This window comes from Canis lupus, chromosome 32 (assembly GCF_003254725.2).
Source record: "Canis lupus dingo isolate Sandy chromosome 32, ASM325472v2, whole genome shotgun sequence".
Lineage (NCBI taxonomy): Eukaryota > Metazoa > Chordata > Mammalia > Carnivora > Canidae > Canis > Canis lupus.
In genome coordinates this window covers 38,755,913-38,774,072 of record NC_064274.1, presented here as the reverse complement: position 1 = coordinate 38,774,072, position 18,160 = coordinate 38,755,913, and the positions used below count along the sequence as shown (strand labels likewise).

General features: G+C 40.2%; 1 protein-coding gene across 12 annotated transcripts in view; it reads left to right on the top strand.

Moving 5' to 3' along the window:
• The first annotated feature begins 4,325 nt into the window (after nucleotides 1–4,325).
• LOC112671728 (rho GTPase-activating protein 20-like) overlaps nucleotides 4,326–18,160 on the top strand; it is an 84,566-nt gene continuing 70,731 nt past the window's right edge. For 4 of the 12 annotated variants that reach the window (XM_049104896.1, XM_049104897.1, XM_049104900.1 and 1 more), the window contains exon 1: nucleotides 15,064–15,877. In XM_049104896.1, coding sequence (XP_048960853.1) covers nucleotides 15,717–15,877 — 161 coding nt within the window. In that variant the 5' untranslated portion in view covers nucleotides 15,064–15,716. The other 8 variants (XM_049104906.1, XM_049104905.1, XM_049104899.1 and 5 more) reach the window with 7 other exon arrangements.

The window sequence follows — 18,160 nt, the reverse complement described above, 5'->3', positions numbered from 1 at the left end:
TTCAAATTGGCAAAGAAGAAGTCAAACTCTCCCTGTTCGCTGATGACATGATACTCTACATAGAAAACCCAAAAGCCTCCACCCCAAGATTGCTAGAACTGATACAGCAATTTGGTAGCGTGGCGGGATACAAAATCAATGCCCAGAAATCAATGGCATTTCTATACACTAACAATGAGACTGAAGAAAGAGAAATTAAGGAGTCAATCCCATTTACAATTGCACCCAAAAGCATAAGATACCTAGGAATAAACCTAACCAAAGAGGTAAAGGATCCCTACCCTAAAAACTATAGAACACTTCTGAAAGAAATTGAGGAAGACACAAAGAGATGGAAAAATATTCCATGCTCATGGATTGGCAGAATTAATATTGTGAAAATGTTAATGTTACCCAGGGCAATGTACACATTTAATGCAATCCCTATCAAAATACCATAGTCTTTCTTCAGAGAGTTGGAACAAATCATCTTAAGATTTGTGTGGAATCAGAAAAGACCCCGAATAACCAGGGGAATTTTAAAAAAGAAAACCATAGCTGGGGCCATCACAATGCCAGATTTCAGGTTGTACTACAAAGCTGTGGTCATCAAGACAGTGTGGTACCAGCACAAAAACAGACACATAGATCAATGGAACAGAATAGAGAACCCAGAAGTGGACCCTGAACTTTATGGTCAACTAATATTCAATAAAGTAGGAAAGACTATCCACTGGAAGAAAGACAGTCTCTTCAATAAATGGTGCTGGGAAAAGTGGACATCCACATGCAGAGGAATGAAACTAGACCACTCTCTTGCACCATACACAAAGATAAACTCAAAATGGATGAAAGATCTAAATGTGAGACAAGATTCCATCCAAATCCTAGAGGAGAACACAGGCAACACCCTTTTTGAACTTGGCCACAGTAACTTCTTGCAAGATACATCCACGAAGGCAAAAGAAACAAAAGCAAAAATGAAGTATTGGGACTTCATCAAGATAAGAAGCTTTTGCACAGCAAAGGATACAGTCAACAAAACTCAAAGACAACCTACAGAATGGGAGAAGATATTTGCAAATGACGTATCACATAAAGAGCTAGTTTCCAAGATCTATAAAGAACTTATTAAACTCAACACCAAAGAAACAAACAATCCAATCATGAAATGGGCAAAAGACATGAAGAGAAATATCACAGAGGAAGACATAGACATGGCCAACAAGCACATGAGGAAATGCTCTGCAACACTGGCCATCGGGAAATACAAATCAAAACCACAATGAGATACCACCTCACACCAGTGAGAATGGGGAAAATTAACAAGGCAGGAAACCACAAATGTTGGAGAGGATGCAGAGAAAAGGGAACCCTCTTACACTGTTGGTGGGAATGTGAACTGGTGCAGCCACTCTGGAAAACTGTGTGGAGGTTCCTCAAAGAGTTAAAAATAGACCTGCCCTACGACCCAGCAGTTGCACTGTTGGGGTTTACCCCAAAGATACAGATGCAATGAAACGCCGGGACACCTGCACCCCGATGTTTCTAGCAGCAATGGTCACAATAGCCAAACTGTGGAAGGAGCCTCGGTGTCCATCGAAAGATGAATGGATAAAGAAATGTGGTTTATGTATACAATGGAATATTACTCAGCCATTAGAAATGACAAATACCCACCATTTGCTTCGACGTGGATGGAACTGGAGGGTATTATGCTGAGTGAAATAAGTCAATCGGAGAAGGACAAACATTGTATGTTCTCATTCATTTGGGGAATATAAATAATAGTGAAAGGGAATATAAGGGAAGGGAGAAGAAATGTGTGGGAAATATCAGAAAGGGAGACAGAACATAAAGACTCCTAACTCTGGGAAATGAACTAGGTGTGGTGGAAGGGGAAGAGGGTGGGGGGTGGGGGTGAATGGGTGACAGGCACTGAGGGGCGCACTTGACAGGATGAGCACTGGGTGTTATTCTGTATGTTGTAAATTGAACACCAATAAAAAATAAATTTATTAAATAAAAAAATTAAAAAAATAAATTCTAGAATCTCCAGAATTATACCAACAATTATTTACATATTCAGAAAAATGAAACCGAAAAAAATATTTCCTTAAGTGCTCAGTATCGATATAAAATTCCTCAGAAAGAGAAACAATTTTTATTTTTGTAAGCTGAGCATGTGGCTCTACCAGTATCATGCCTGAGTTCTGCCTCTACGTTCCTGGTGGAAGGAGTGAAAGATGGTGATTTAAACACACCTGTGTATACACAGGTACAAAAGAGTAAAGGGTGTAAGGAAAATATTTTACGGCTACTTGGCCTATTAGCTATGTTTCAAACTGATCAAAATCTGATAACACGGTCATAGGCAGCATTCTAAGATGGCAGAAAAATCCATGACTTCGAAGGAGCACATTTTAGATACTCTCCTCTGTTTGAGTGTGGCCAGAGCCTGTGACTATGATAGGATTCACTTCCCGGATTAAATTCATCAAAGGTTAAAAAAAAAAAAAAATCAGCTAAGGGAAAATTAACTGACTAGGTCTAACCCAATCAGATGAATCCTTAAAAGGGATCTCCATGAAGTCAGAGAGACTCGCAGTATGAGAAGGTCTATGGAAGAGCCATCTGGCTAAGGCACAAGACTCCCCTCTGGCCAACGAGCAAAACAATAACGCCAGTCCAAGAAACACAAGGTTATTAATTCTGCCAACAACCAAGGGGCTTGGACGAGAACCCTGGATCTTCTGGGTTGATGGATGCAAGCGGATGAGATTCCACTTGCAGAGACACCTGTATTTCAACTGCGTGAGACTCTTAAGCTGAGCATCCAGCTGTGTCACACCAACCCCTGATCTACCCGACCATAATAAATGTGTGTTAAGCCATCAATTTGCGGTCACTTGTCATGCGATCATAGAACAGTAAGACACTAGGGCATTTCTCATTTAAGCAAGTAAGATAGCATGTCTGGTAGGTAGTTTTCGAGGCTTGAGTTTTACAAATAATATTTCTAGCTCCTTCAAGGACTACACTGTTTTTGCAATTGACATGGATTGTGCGCTCTCTGCCAAGCTTCTCATCCTAACGTAAAATCAGTGAATTCGTGGGTCAAAATTCCCTGACAACTTCTTCACTGTGTCTGGGCCTGTTTGGTGGGGGAACTTATTCCCGAGCAACTTATTCCCGGGCACAGAGGCTGCCCCTGCGGCTCCCGGCTGACAGCACAGGACAAGGGCTGCGGCTCACCCCTTTAACCCCAACCCGATTCCTTTGTTTTTGAAGAAGAATTTATTTATTCATGATAGACACACAGAGAAAGAGAGAGAGCGAGGCAGAGACACAGGCAGAGCAGAAGCAGGCTCCACGCAGGGAGCCCCACGCGGACTCCACCCCTGGGCTCCAGGGTCAGGCCCAGGCTGAAGGCGCCTCAACCGCTGGGCCGCCCGGGCCGCCCCCAATTTCTTAAAAGCTGCGCCGGCAGACAGTCACCAGGCCCTCTCCAGCTGTGCTCGGTGCCACGCAGGCGGCTTCTTGACTGGCTCGAAGCATCTAAGCAAAAGTTTGCGGGGGTGGGGGGGGTCCCTGGGGCCACGTTAAGATGCAACCGGCGCGCAGTTCACATCACTTTGAAAATAGCTTTGGGAAAAAAAAAAATGAAAATCGCTTTGAAACTGCCGAACCGGGATCCTGGGCCTCACTCCGCAGGCCTCGGAGCGGGCTCAGAGCCAGGTTTTGCAGTCCTCTCGCCTCAGCTGCGGCCCCGCGACCACAATTCCAGGTGCCCGCCAGGACCCTTCGAGCCCCGACAGCCCGGAAGCGCCTGACCACGCCTACGCACTGCGCCTGCGCGAGGCGCCCCCCTCCGGCGAGCGGGGAGACTGGCGCTGGGCGGGCCGAGAGGCTCGTCGCGCCTGCGCGAAGGCCCCGGGGAGCAGCGTCGTTACTTTCCAAAGGAGTGGCGGGAACCGTTGGAGGCTGTGCGGTCGCCGTCTGGTCTGCCGGGCAGCAGCGCGCTCCCTCGTCCCTAGGCCTGGCCATGGCGCCGCAGCTCTCCCGCGAGCAAGGCATCACCCTGCGCTGGAGGCGGAAATCGTGGCCGAGTTCTTCTGTGAGTCCCCCTCCCGCAGGCCAGAGGGCGGGGACAGCTGAGGCCAGCGGCCCTGGAGGCCCGGCCGGCCCGGAGGCGGGGGCCGGGGGTGGGGGCGGCTCTGCTCCAGCGCCCGCCTGGCTGGGGAATCTAATCTAGGCGCCTTGCTCCTGGGGGAGCGGGAAGCCCAGGTGCTGCCCGGCCTGCCTCGCGCCGCGCCCCTGCACCAGCAGCAGCCTTGCGGGAAACTGCGGATCCCACAGGCTGCCCAGCCCGGCCGCCCGGCACCACCCCGAGCGGTGGAGCCCAGTGCACTTTGAACAGCCCATCCACCAAGCTTTGATTCCGGTACTGAGGGCGATGGGCTAGATTTAGGAAACTCTGTCCTGGACCAGGCCGTGTTTGTACCCTCTGATAGACTCTGGCAGGAGAAGAGGAGGGAAAAGTGAGGGAGAGGCTTGCTCTGGAGCATCCGACCGGTTAATCAATCAATTGCTAATCCAGACGCAAAAGCCTATTTCCACACCCTGTGATCACGTAACCTGAATTGGGGCTTGCATTACCCTGAGCTTGTAGTTCTACTTTGACGCTAGGTTAATGCAGTTTGGCATTTTTATTTCCGCATAAACGCAGGTATCGTGTTCTTTTGTTTTTTTTTTTTTTTTTTTTTTTTTAATTTTTATTTATTTATGATAGTCACACAGAGAGAGAGAGAGAGAGAGAGGCAGAGACACAGGCAGAGAGAGAAGCAGGCTCCATGCACCGGGAGCCCGATGTGGGATTCGATCCCGGGTCTCCAGGATCGCGCCCTGGGCCAAAGGCAGGCGCCAAACCGCTGCGCCACCCAGGGATCCCTATCGTGTTCTTTTGATTTAGAAGCAACATTTTTAAGGATTTTCGGTGGCACTTTTCACCTACTCTGCTTTCAGCAAGACACGCACAAACGCACGTTTAGGCTTTTTCAGTTTGACGCCATGACTGAAACCGCAGCCACATCTAAATAGGCTTTATTTTCCAGAGTTACAAAGTGGAAATAACTTTAATATTCCTTTTGTTTTCAGCATTTGGCATCAACAGCATTTTATATCAGCGTGGCATATATCCATCTGAAACCTCTACCAGAGTGCAGAAATACGGACTCACCTTGCTTATAACAACAGATCCTGCGCTCATAAAATAATCATGTAGTGGAACAAGTGAAAGGTATTTAATTGTTGAAAACCAATTTGAGTTTTGCAGGCCTTCTTGGACCCGTACTTTCTGGCATCTTGGTGTTCATTTTTCAGCTCTATACAAAGAGGTGTAGAACACTGCAATCTCAAATATAGTGATTCTCCATCGGAAGGAAGCAAATAAGTTGAAAGAAAGTCCACTCTTCCCTACCACATTTTGAGTGAGTTAAATACGTTGATGTTAGGAATCTGATCTGGCTTCACAAAACAATCTCTATCAACTCCCATTGAAGTGATTTTTGCAGTTCGTGTAGCCAGGTGGAACGAGTTGGAATTTTACATAACTATGATGATGTTTATTATTGGAGAGAAATCCACTATATATTTTTTCACATGATGTATTTTCTATAGCTGCCTAGAATTCAAAACCATCATTATTTTAAGATAAAAGAAAATGAAATTGTATCCAGCCTGGGAATTAAACTTAAAAAAAAAGAAAATACTACTAATAGAGTACCCAATAAAGTTTTTTTTATTATTATAAATTTATTTTTTATTGGTGTTCAATTTGCCAACATATAGAATAACACCCAGTGACATCCCATCAAATGCCTCCCTCAGTGCCCATCACCCAGTCACCCCGTCCCCCCGCCCACCTCCCCTTCCACCACCCCTAGTTCCTTTCCCAGAGTTAGGAGTCTTCATGTTCTGTCTCCCTTTCTGATATTTCCCACTCATTTTTTCTCCTTTCCCCTTTACTCCCTTTCACTATTTTTTATATTCCCCAAATGACCATATAATGTTTGTCCTTCTCTGATTGACTTATTTCACTTAGCATAATACCCTCCAGTTCCATCCACGTCGAAGCAAATGGTGGGTATTTGTTGTTTCTAAGGGCTGAGGAATATTCCATTGTATACATAAACCACATCTTCTGTATCCATTCATCTTTCGTTGGACACCGAGGCTCCTTCCACAGTTCGGCTATTGTGGCCATTGCTGCTAGAAACATCGGGGTGCAGGTGTCCTGGCGTTTCATTGCATCTGTATCTTTGGGGTAAATCCCCAACAGTGCAACTGCTGGGTCGTAGGGCAGGTCTATTTTTAACTCTTTGAGGAACCTCCACACAGTTTTCCAGAGTGGCTGCACCAGTTCACATTCCCACCAACAGTGCAGGATGGTTCCCCTTTCTCCACATCCTCTCCAACATTTGTGGTTTCCTGCCTTATTAATTTTCCCCATTCTCACTGGTGTGAGGTGGTATCTCATTGTGGTTTTGATTTATCTTTCCCTGATGGCAAGTGATGCGGAGCATTTCCTCATGTGCTTGTTGGCCATGTCTTTGTCTTCCTCTGTGAGATTTCTGCTCATGTCTTTTGTCCCAATAGGGCATGATCTTGGAGACCTGGGATCGAGTCCCACATCAGGCTCCCTGCATGGAGCCTGCTTCTCCCTCTGCCTGTGTCTCTGCCTCTCTCTCTCTCTCTCTCTCTCATGAATAAATAAATAAAATCTTTAAAAGAGAAGAAGAAAAAGAAAACCTTAAAAAACAAAACAAAACCAAAAAAAAAAAAAAAACAACAACAACAACTGTAAGCATCATGTCTCATTTCCATTCTCTTTCTCCCAATGAATGGATCAACCTTCCAACCAGTGGTATAAACCAGAAAGTTGGAAACTATCCCTGAGTATTTCCTCTTCCTTAGTCTCATAAGTATCCAATAAATCTTAACAATTTTAACCATGAAATCTCTTGACTCTACCTATAATGATCCATCTCTACCAATTTATCCTTCCTTAAGCCTTCAGTACCTCTTGCTTGAATTACTAATCAGTTAGCGTCCCTAGATCCTCTCTTTACTTCCACTCTACTTTCCACACATCACAGCCTAAAGGATAGTTCTGAAATATAAGTTTAATCACATCACACCCTACTTCAGACACAGTAATGACTTCCCTGATTCTTGAAGTATAAGTTCTTTAATTTAGCCCATGTGACCTTGTGTGGTCTGACCCCTATGTATCTTGCACAAACCGACCTTGTTCATTCTCCCTTTCTTAATTGTATTTGTATTACCCTTTCAATCCTCTGGTCAGATACTTTTCGCTTTTCAGTATTTTAGACCTGTACCCTTTTCTGTAACTTTTTGCATATTTAATGGTATTTACTTGTAGAACTGAAGTCAAGTGAGAATTCCCTGAGTCAAATTTTCCCATATTCTCTCATTGGATCACATACTGCACCTTCTTAATATTTATTACAATTAAAATTTTACATTTATTGCTGCAGTGATTAGATTAATGCTCATCTTCTGCAGTTTACCTTGGATTAGAGTATACTGCATGTTCACTACTCTGTGCTTAGCATTCAGTACTAACTACATCTGGTACAGATACTGAGAATTGGACAACAGGAGCTAGGTTATTGTGAGGCAAGTTTTCTGTACAGGTTGGAGGAGTTCCAAAATACCAGTGGTAGAAATTTGCTAAGGGTAGAAAGTGAGACCTGGAAAGAGTTACTTTGTAATGCAGTGAACCAAAAAAGATGCCTTGTTATGTATTGCAGATTGGTTATACAAGTGTTCAGTTCAGAAACTGGTGGTATTCATCTCAAATATTGAAAGCGGTGAAGTCCTTGAAAGGTGGCAGTTTTTTTTTTTTTTTAAAGATTTTATTTATTCATGAGAGAGAGAGAGAGACAGAGACAGAGACGCAGAGGGAGAAGCAGGCTCCATGCAGGGAGCCTGACATGGGACTCGATCCCGAGTCTCCAGGATCAGGCCCTGGGCTGAAGCCGGCCCCAAACCGCTGAGCCACCCGGGCTGCCCGAAAGGTGGCAGTTTGATAATGAGTGCGACAAGACTACAAAAGATGACAGGTAAGTATGAATTAAATTGCTTCCACTTTTCATAGATTTTTTTTCCCTAAAACTTGTTTTCTTGACTAAATGAGTTCTAACTATATTGAACTCGTTTCGTATAAGGTAGTTTGTTTCTAACTATGTTAGATCTCCCGTGGAGAAGAATAAGACTCACAGACTGTGCTCACAAAAGAGTCGTGCCTATTATGGACTTGTATAGTGTACTTTTAACATAACTGCCCTTAGTCTAAAATCCTTAAATTTCAACCTTTAGTATTTATGGTGCTATATGTAAGCTACACATGATGTATTAGGTGGGCCATTTAATGGATTGTGTCAAGGTACTTTTAACCATGAAGTATTATCCTAGATTTTCTCCTAGCTTGATATGCAGCTCTACTGTATTTCATTTAATGCTATGAACTTCCTAAGACACTCTGAACTGAAGTTCTTAGATCCTCTGGATGGGAAATACCCCTCATTATATGCTAATTCTTAGCATTGTCCTAGGCATGCTTACCTGTAAACTTAGAACTCTCTCTCATAATGAAATGTAGTTTGTTCCTGAAGCCTTTGGTCTATTTTAGAAAACGTTTAATTATAAAAACAACTTGATAGAACATCTTATTTGAAGTACTACAGAATTAGACATTTAGGTATTCCTAAAAATGCCAAAATGATTATGCCAATTAAAGATCTTAGATACTAATTGTTATCTTTATTTTACAATATGCTGAATGTTTCCTGACTTGAAGCACTTGGCAGGTTTTCTAGTCATCTGTTATTTAATGACCTGATACTAAGATCAGCCTTAAAACCTGGAATAATAAATGAAATTATGATCATTTTTTAAAAACTCCTTTTGAATGCATTACTTAATTTGAGTTTTGAAGCATTTAATCAAACAAATAATCTTACCGGTGTTTTAAATAACTTGTTAAAGCTTAAAATGAATCAACTCATTTGCTTTCTTCAGTAGCACACCCAGAGAAAAGTCTCAGAAGGCCATCCAGGATGAGATCCGCTCTGTAATCCGACAGATCACAGCTACCATGACGTTTCTGCTACTGTTGGAAGTCTCTTGTAAGTATTATGTGACTTCACATTGGTTCAGACTTGTTGTGGAAAGACTAAGCTATTTAAGAATTAACAGTTTTGTTGAATTTTTTCTTAATTATCCATGTCATGGTATATAAGTGAGAAAAACGTCATGAATCTAAAGTAATGCTGGTTGCATTTTATTTGCAAGTGCTGAATAGGGAAAGAATGAAAGTTTCCTACAGGAATGAAAGTTTGCTGATGAATATTTTGATGTAATTTCTTCCATTATTTTTATTTTCTACACATTTCCTTGTATATAATTAAGACTTACAGGTATAACTGTGTCTTTCTTTTCTAGCTTAGTTACTCCTTCATTCATCAGATATACCCTAAATGCCTACTACTGTATGCCTGACACAGTTCTGGGCATTAGGATACAGCGGTCACAGAACCAAGATGTTCTCTTTCTCTGGCTTAGATTCTGCTGTCTCGTGATTAATTATATGCTTTCTGCAAATATCTTTAATGGCTTTTCTCTTTGAAGAAAATAAAAAGCTTGAGTTTTTCATTAAGTAAAAAGGAGTACAGTATTTTCTGTACTAAAATTTCCATTGAAGAAAAGCAATTAGCTAATATAACTGATTAGAGATCAAGCTAAACTAGCTTTTCTTTTTTTTTTTTTTAATTTTTTATTTATTTATGATAGTCACACAGAGAGCGAGAGAGAGAGAGGCAGAGACATAGGCAGAGGGAGAAGCAGGCTCCATACACCGGGAGCCTGACGTGGGATTCGATCCTGAGTCTCCAGGATCGCGCCCTGGGCCAAAGGCAGGCGCTAAATCGCTGCACCACCCAGGGATCCCTAAACTAGCTTTTCTGACATGATAGGTGGCTCACATGTGAGGGAGACAGGAAGGATAGTTGTACCTTTTAAAAAATAATTGTACTTTAATGATCTTATCCCCAATTTAAGTTCATTTGACCTACTGATTTATACAAAGATTTGGTTGTACCTGAAAAATGGGAAGAGTCAGGACCACAGTTTATTACCAATTCTGAGGAAGTCTGTCTTCGTTCATTTACTACTACTATCCACAAAGTAAATAGCATGGTGGCCTATAAAATTCCCACCAATGACTGAGGATGAGATAAGGACAGTGATGTACTTGTAGTTCTCAGATACGGTTTTCCTGAAACCAAGTCAACTATAGTTGATAAATTTTGTTTCACTGGTTAATTTTTAGACTGGGAAAACTTAACATTATACATCTATTGAACTGTGCACAATTGTTCCATTTTTTGTTACCTGTATGACTTTATACAGGGTTGGCATAAATTATTGCACGTTGTTCAAAAGGGAACTAGCAGATCACATTGGCATTGTTGTCAATTCCTTAAAAGTGGTAACTGTAGATGGATAACTTTCGCCATAAAGCTAAATCAGACCTTCTTAAATCAGACCTTTTGGTCAAGGACTTTGACTCTGGAATATAGGTAGGGAGATATTAAATGTAAAATACAGAAACAGAAGTCTGAATATTGAGAGTCTTTGTTTAGATTCTGAAATTATCTAATGATAACCTGCAAGTAATGAAACATTGCTCATAATAAGTCTCTGCCATTTATTTCATTTGTATATTTTCCATATTGAAAACATTTCCAATTATTTGATTTTAATTTGTTGTAGAACTCGAACCTACAAATGTATGTATATGCCACTATGTATATTGCCACTGTTTAAATTCTTGTGATACAGAACTTTTAATTTTTTTATGTTTTATAAAATCAAGCTTTAAATGATGATGAAATAAAGTTAAATATGTATGTTTAAAATTTGTCTTAAAATATGTTTATATTGGTGTGGTATTATCACATACAATAGAATGGATTCAGTATAGCAAATAATATCTTGTGCCTACTGAGGCCTACGGATACAAACTTGAATAAATCTGGAGGTACTTTCAATTTAACGAACAAGCTTTTATTATATCCCTTTAATCTTATAACCTTAGACTTAAAATAAGCATCATTCTCTGTATAAAATAATACATGTCATTTGGAATTAATTCATTTTAGCATATAGTGGACTGGAGAACTTTTCTATCCTCTTAGCCTTATTGCCAGCCTAGTTTTCCTTATTTTTTAAGGGTCAGTTTAAGGCAAATTTTTGAAGTCTTTTCTAATCTCTATTCTAAATGTTACCTTGTTTTGTAATTAAGTGCTTAATATCATACACCGCTCTAAGCTTTTTATATGAATTAACTCATTAACCTTCACTATGAAGTAAAAACACGTATAGCCTGTATCACTCATTCAGAAATTACAAAGTGAGCACCTGTTAAAGTGCCAAGTATTAGGATGAATGAAACAAAGTCCTGGTCTTTCTGAAGCTTGAGATATGGAGAGGAAAATAGATGGCAAACTTCCAGGCAGTTACTACACAGGTTTATCTCATTATGTATTTGTCTTTGTTTTCTCACCTGAGTAATCTAATCTCTTCGATCCAGTTGCCTGCTTGTTAAGAATAAAGGGCAATTCTCTCATTGCAAGACAAATAAGTGCCAGTATTTGATGACAGGTATAGTGAATGCTATAGTGAAAGCCCATTGCCTTGAGAATTGTTGAAGCTATCTAATTGAGGTCCACCCATATATGTCTTTTTCCTGAATAAGAAAAGCAGTTCTGCAGAAATGAAAATGATTTTGAATTAAGGTATGGTCAAGAGTCTGGTTTTCCAAGCATGAGGTATGTTACAAAGTGGACACTAGTAAGATTAAAACATTTAAATTCTGGGCTGTTTGTAACCTCTAAACATGAAACATTTGGTTGAGGAGAGCAGAACTGGAAGTTCAGTAAAAATATGAAGAGTTAAAAATTCTGGCCCTACTTTTGGGACAAAAGTTTGAAATTCTTTTTAGAAAGCAGTAACTGCTTTAGGAAACACTAAATGCCTCTGCTAAATAACCAGAAATAATGTGGTCATTCCCTGAAAAATGTTCACCAGTAACAACTTTTTTAATAGATCACTGATAATACTTAAATTTCTGTTAGTTGTTTTTATTCGCCAAATTAAACGATCCTAATATTACCACTCATAATTTGTGGCTTATAACACTACTGACTCCTACTAGTACATATATTGGAGCTGAGTAGGAGCCAAGCTACGAGCTTTATTGGTAAAGCTCAATTGGAAAAGCTTTGGCCTATGGCTCTAACTAAACTTGTCCTGCCCTCTTATACCTTGAAGTCCACTTTAAGAGGAAGATATTTAAACCAACAGATGCAAGAATTGTGAATGACCTATGGACAGTGGGTATTATATGTAAGTGATAAATCACTAAATTATACTCCTGAAACCAATAACACTATATGTTAACTAACTAAAATTTAAATAAAAATTTGGAAGAAAAAAAAAGCCCTACATGACTTCCACACCATGTTAAACAGAGAAACCAAGATTCTAAGAGAGTCTGATGAGCCTGCCCTGGACTCTTGACTCAGTTTTGCTTACCATAGGTAGAGGAATGGAAACATGTTCCGACTGGACCTATCAGGATCTGAAATAGAGCCCCAGAAGGGACTGAACCACATGTCTCCAGGATTCTTCTCCCAGTGTCATCAATTGGAGAGAGGAGTCAAGCCTCCATGGGAATTCATACAGAGGTGTGTAATAGTCTCATGTATTAATTGGCTTTTGCAGCAAACAACCATAGAATAACAACTTTTTTTCCTGTAAGTCTGTGGGTTATCTGTAGTGCTTGTCTTCTTCTCATGCAAATCTGCAGGGCACATGTCTCCTTCTATCATTGAAGGGGCAATGCCTCACCAGGACTCTTAAAGCTTATCTTCAGAACTTTCACACTGACATTTTTGCCCATATTCCACTGATGCAGGTAAGTCTTAAGGCTAAGCCAAACTTCAATGGGGCCAGAAAGTACACTCTTCCCATGGACTTGGGGAGAGGGCTGTGTGAAAATCTGATGAAAGTGATAGTATACAGGAAAGATCAGGATACCTAAATAATGCTACACTGTAACGCGTTTTCCACCAGATGTCACTAATGCTACAATATTCAAGTTAAGGTAAACTTTTAACTTTAATATTCAGCTTTTCCTATTGGAAATTAACATTGGGATTTCTTGCTACAAAGATATAAAGACATCAGAGGAAGAAAACACATCACCTGTATTGGCTAGGTAATATTTCATTTAGTTTTCCTGCTTTAGTGCACAAGTAGAAATGCAGGATCAATGGACACACAAACAGCTCTACATTTTTAAAATTTTAGATGGTCTCTTCTGTCCATGATCAAGAAGCTCATTTGGCTCCTCAGCAAGCACATCAAGAGAAGTGTTTCTTCACCTTTCCTAATGGCTCCTACCCTTTTACATCCTTTTAGCAATTGAATGTCCATAACACATTACTTTCCATTTACTGTACTTTACAAAACTCCAGGTTTCTTTGGGAGCATTGTAATTACACAGTCTTCAGATGACTTTAACCAATTAATGGCAGGAACCAAAAGACAGAGGACTTAATCCTGTAACTTATCTATATCTTCAAAGAATAAATCAAGTGTGAATTTGTGAGCCGTGGTGCAACACTTTCCCAACCAGTCAAAAGAATTGTTCATTAAATAACCTGTTCCTTTTGAAGGAATTAATTTTTGGCTAAAGTTGTAAATAATAATATCTTCATCTTTTTATTAAATATGTAAAGTTCTGTTTTAAGTTATTTTTGTTCAATGTAACCATGATAAAAACTTGTGTGTTGGAATAACTATGGAATAGAAATGCTGCTAAATTTCAAATTTTATTAGTTATATCTTCTTAGAGCAGATCTTTATTTTTTATTTATTTTTGTTTATTTTTTAATGGAGTTCAATTTGCCAACATAGAACATAACACACAGCGCTCATCCTGTCAAGTGCCCCCCTCAGTGCCTGTCACCCAGTCACCCCATCCCCCCAGCCCACCTCCCCTTCCACTACCCCTTGTTCATTTCCCAGAGTTAGGAGTCTCTAAGAGCAGCTCTTTAAAGATCTTTCCATTCTTCATGAATATGGCTTTGAAAGCCAGCAGCATTAACTGATGCTTATTTAAAAAAAATCTAGTTGGGAAAGCTACTTAATCTTCATTAGAGTTGACAATCCTGTTCCAATCTGGCAAAAACATTGTATTGTAGCCTTAGCAACAAAACTATTAGAAAAAGCTTAGAGAGAAAAATGTCAAGAGTTGACCCTCTGATTACACAAGTCAGTTTATGTTACCATTTCACCTATTTTTGTGCTCTACCATTTGATCTATTTTTATACTAGAGAAACATAATTTCATTTATTTGTATAAAGTCCATTTTCATCTGCGTTTATCTGCACCGTTTTGCTAGGCAAGCTTGTTTGCACAAAGGAACACATGAGATCAAAATCTTTATTGTTTTGGCATTTTATCTGTGCTAAAAAAAGCCTCTGAGTATAAGCATGACCACTCATGCTCCACTTCCATGCAAGGGAAAGATCTCAAACTGCTTCAAAAACTATCTAGTTATGGACATACCCAGTGGATACCTAGACATGGATCTGGATTTCTTTCTGAATGGCAGTGTCACTGTCTCACATGCATTATTACTTAATCCTCACAACAACCCTCGAGGGGGTATTGTCCCATTTTACATGTATAAAACCTGAGACTCAGGAAGGCTAGGTAATTCGCTGAACTTCATACATCCAGGGTCTAGCCCCAGGCTGAACCCCAAAACCAATATTCTTTCTCACTGGTTTTCAGAAACTAGGCAACAGGAGAAGGTGCCATGCTCCAGCGGCAGGGACTCAGCCAGAAAGACTGGAATACTACATGACTCTGGAAGCAAGTTGGGGAAGAAGAACTCAACACTATTTGAGTATCGAGTTGCAATTTTTTAAAACACTTAAATTTTTTAAACACTTTTTCAAAATAAGCTTTCATTAAATGTTTATATATACATAGTATTTTGCTGTATAATAGCAGCATGCATTTTCTTCCATCAACGTTTTCTTCTCTCATTCTTTCACTTGTTTTTGTATCTACATGCTGTGTTGGAATTTGGGCTTCTTTACGGGTTGGAACCAGTTTGAGAAAGAGGGGAGACAGAAGGCGATTGAGATATATGTTATCATCCAAATTATAGAGTTTCCTAGTAAAGCTGGGTAGAGGCTTAGACCTCATGCAAAAACAGGGTTTGCTACTGCATCTCCATAAACAAGCCATGGGATGGCCAGACAACTGCAGTTGTCCTCATTCAAGCCCACTCCAATAGGGGACCAAGAAGCTCTTTAAATACAAAAGCACTTTACACAGGTTCTATAGGTCTTAAAAAGGTCTGTTCTACATTGCTTGGGATGGTGTGAGAAAGTGAAGACAGCGACCCCAAATATCTTCTCCAACACTGTTCTGTCCTCAGGATTGGAGAAAAATCCTGAGGAGTGGAATAACATGCATCCCTTCTAACATTTGCCAGCTTTTTAATTTTTTAAATATATTACATTGTGGATTCCACTGGCATCATGTGAGGTTTTTTTTTTTTTTTTTTTTTATGATAGTCACAGAGAGAGGGAGAGAGGCAGAGACACAGGCAGAGGAAGAAGCAGGCTCCATGCACCAGGAGCCCAATGTGGGATTCGATCCCGGGTCTCCAGGATTGCACCCTGGGCCAAAGGCAGGCGCTACACCGCTGCACCACCCAGGGATCCCCATGTGAGTTGTTTTAAGTAGCATACTCACAGGCATTTTTTTTTCAGTTTTAGTAATTATGTATGTATTTTCATCTGTAGTCAGAAAAATACCTGTTTTTTTTTTCCTAACATGTTTTAATGCATATTATTACCTGAGCAAAGATTGTAAAGTCCATGCTGAATACTTAAAAACATGTCAGTATTTGTAGAAAAGTCATGAAGGCGGTGTACACATGATGGAAGGCTGAGAAACAATGTCATAACCCTTTGTACTCAGGCATCAGAGGGGGACCAGGCAACTGTCCCTCTCAGCTGAGTGGTGCATGCTCACAGTGCTGCTGTGCTCACACAGTCCCCAAGTCTGCTTCTCCCTACACAGAGTCCTTCTGGGACTGCTTGAAGGGCATTTTGCTTTTTGCCCATAAAAGACTAGCACCATGAGTCAGATAGTACTAAGCTGAAAGTTCACTCTCTAATTCTATTTCTTATCACTAATTATGCCCAGTCATGTTGTCCAAAATAGCTCACCAGACTTTATGAAATGAATACAGAGAACTGTATCAACATTAAAATGTCCCAAATTTTAACAATATGAAACTCATTTTTGTTGCTCAACTTCCCCACAAACTAAATCCCCTTGCAAATAAAAGCTCATAGAAATTAAAGTCCAAATGCTCTCACTCTCCATTTTATACAATTGGCTCAGTGTCAGCCAGAGGCTTTTACTCTGAGCCAAGGTTCCTATAGCTAAAGCTGTGTCCTGGCACAGGAAAGAGTATAGCTTCTTCAGCCTCCTCAAAGTTGGTTCAAATCTCTAATTAGTTCTAGTCTCCAAGGGGTCAGCAGTCAAAAAAGAAACTGCATATCCACTATAGAAGTTGTCACAAAACTGTGGTACCCCAATTAAGTGACTAATGTCATCTGACACTGCTATCGGCCAAAGAGCACAGCAGATAACTTAGTAGCACCTATGCTGGAGACAGCGAGGACCTGGTCTCAGTCCGGTGGCAAGCCAGCCAGCTGCACCCGCACTGAATCCACGGCCTGTGAATCTGTATGACTGAGCAGAAAGTGCTCATCAATAGTTGTGCTTCCACATGTTTAATATAGGTATTCCTTTGCTTTTGCTGTTATTGTTTTGTTTTGGTGATGTGTGCGTGGTTTCCCATATATATATTACCTATTTTCTCTCAGAGAGTGACATTTGAGACATTATTGCCTTCTTCAAAAATGTAGGTAGATATTCTGGTTTCTCCATTTCTTTGTGTCTTGTGTCTCATGTTTTGGCTACTTTGGTACAAGATGGTGAGACCACAAGTCTAGAGAAAACTTCTACTCCCAAATTCTTCCAAGTCTGTTCTCTCCAGAACAGTGAACTGGAACAGTCACTCTCCTTTATAAACACATGAGGAATGGGATAATGAACATCACCCTACTCCCTTAGTACTATGTTTAACTTACTAGTATATGACTTTTTATTTATTCTGAAAATGGTAATTGTCATCTCTCTTCCATAGACGTTTCATTCCTACCTAGGCAGGTTGAGTTGGGCCAGGCCAAGCAGTAGTTGGCCAGAATCAAGAATCTAAGAAAATAAAATACTGTGATCACAGTAAGAGGCAATGAGTCAGGATTAGTCTTTTGTCAAGGAGTAAAAGAAGGATAACAAAGTTTAGCAAAACGTTAAGGAGATTCTAGATATCACAGATTAAAGTAGTCAAAAGTTAGTATTCCAAAGAGTTGCACCATTGAAAAGATAGAACCCGAGCACAAACCAAAAAGATTCCAAAAAACTTAAATTCAGGGCAGAAACTTTTCTAGTCTCTTTTACTCCTTCCTGTCTCCGTAGAATCGGACTACTGGTGTAAGGAGAGAGATTGCAGCTGGAAAGGGAGTGGTGCCAAGAGCTGCAGCTGCAAAAAATCGAGTTTTTTTTCTTCTTTTATACTTAAAATTACTACATACACCTGTTTTAAAAATCAAGCAGTACAGAGTGATACCAAGTGAAAAGTAAATTCTCAGCCTGAACTTGTTCCCCGGCTCATTTCCAGCTCCCTATTCTTAAGTATTTTCTGTTCTCCTGGTGGTTATCACAGTACCTCTGAAATATATGTTAATACTTGATTTCTTCTTTTATCTTGTTTATCAACTTTAGATAGTGTCTATTGGAAGATGAGAAACTTATTTCTTTGATCCATCCATGTCTACGTTTTTCCAGTTACATTGCTTTGATATTTCTGGTGATTATCATTTTAAAGAGTATACTTAAACTCTATTTTGTTACATCAATTTTAGACAGTATATA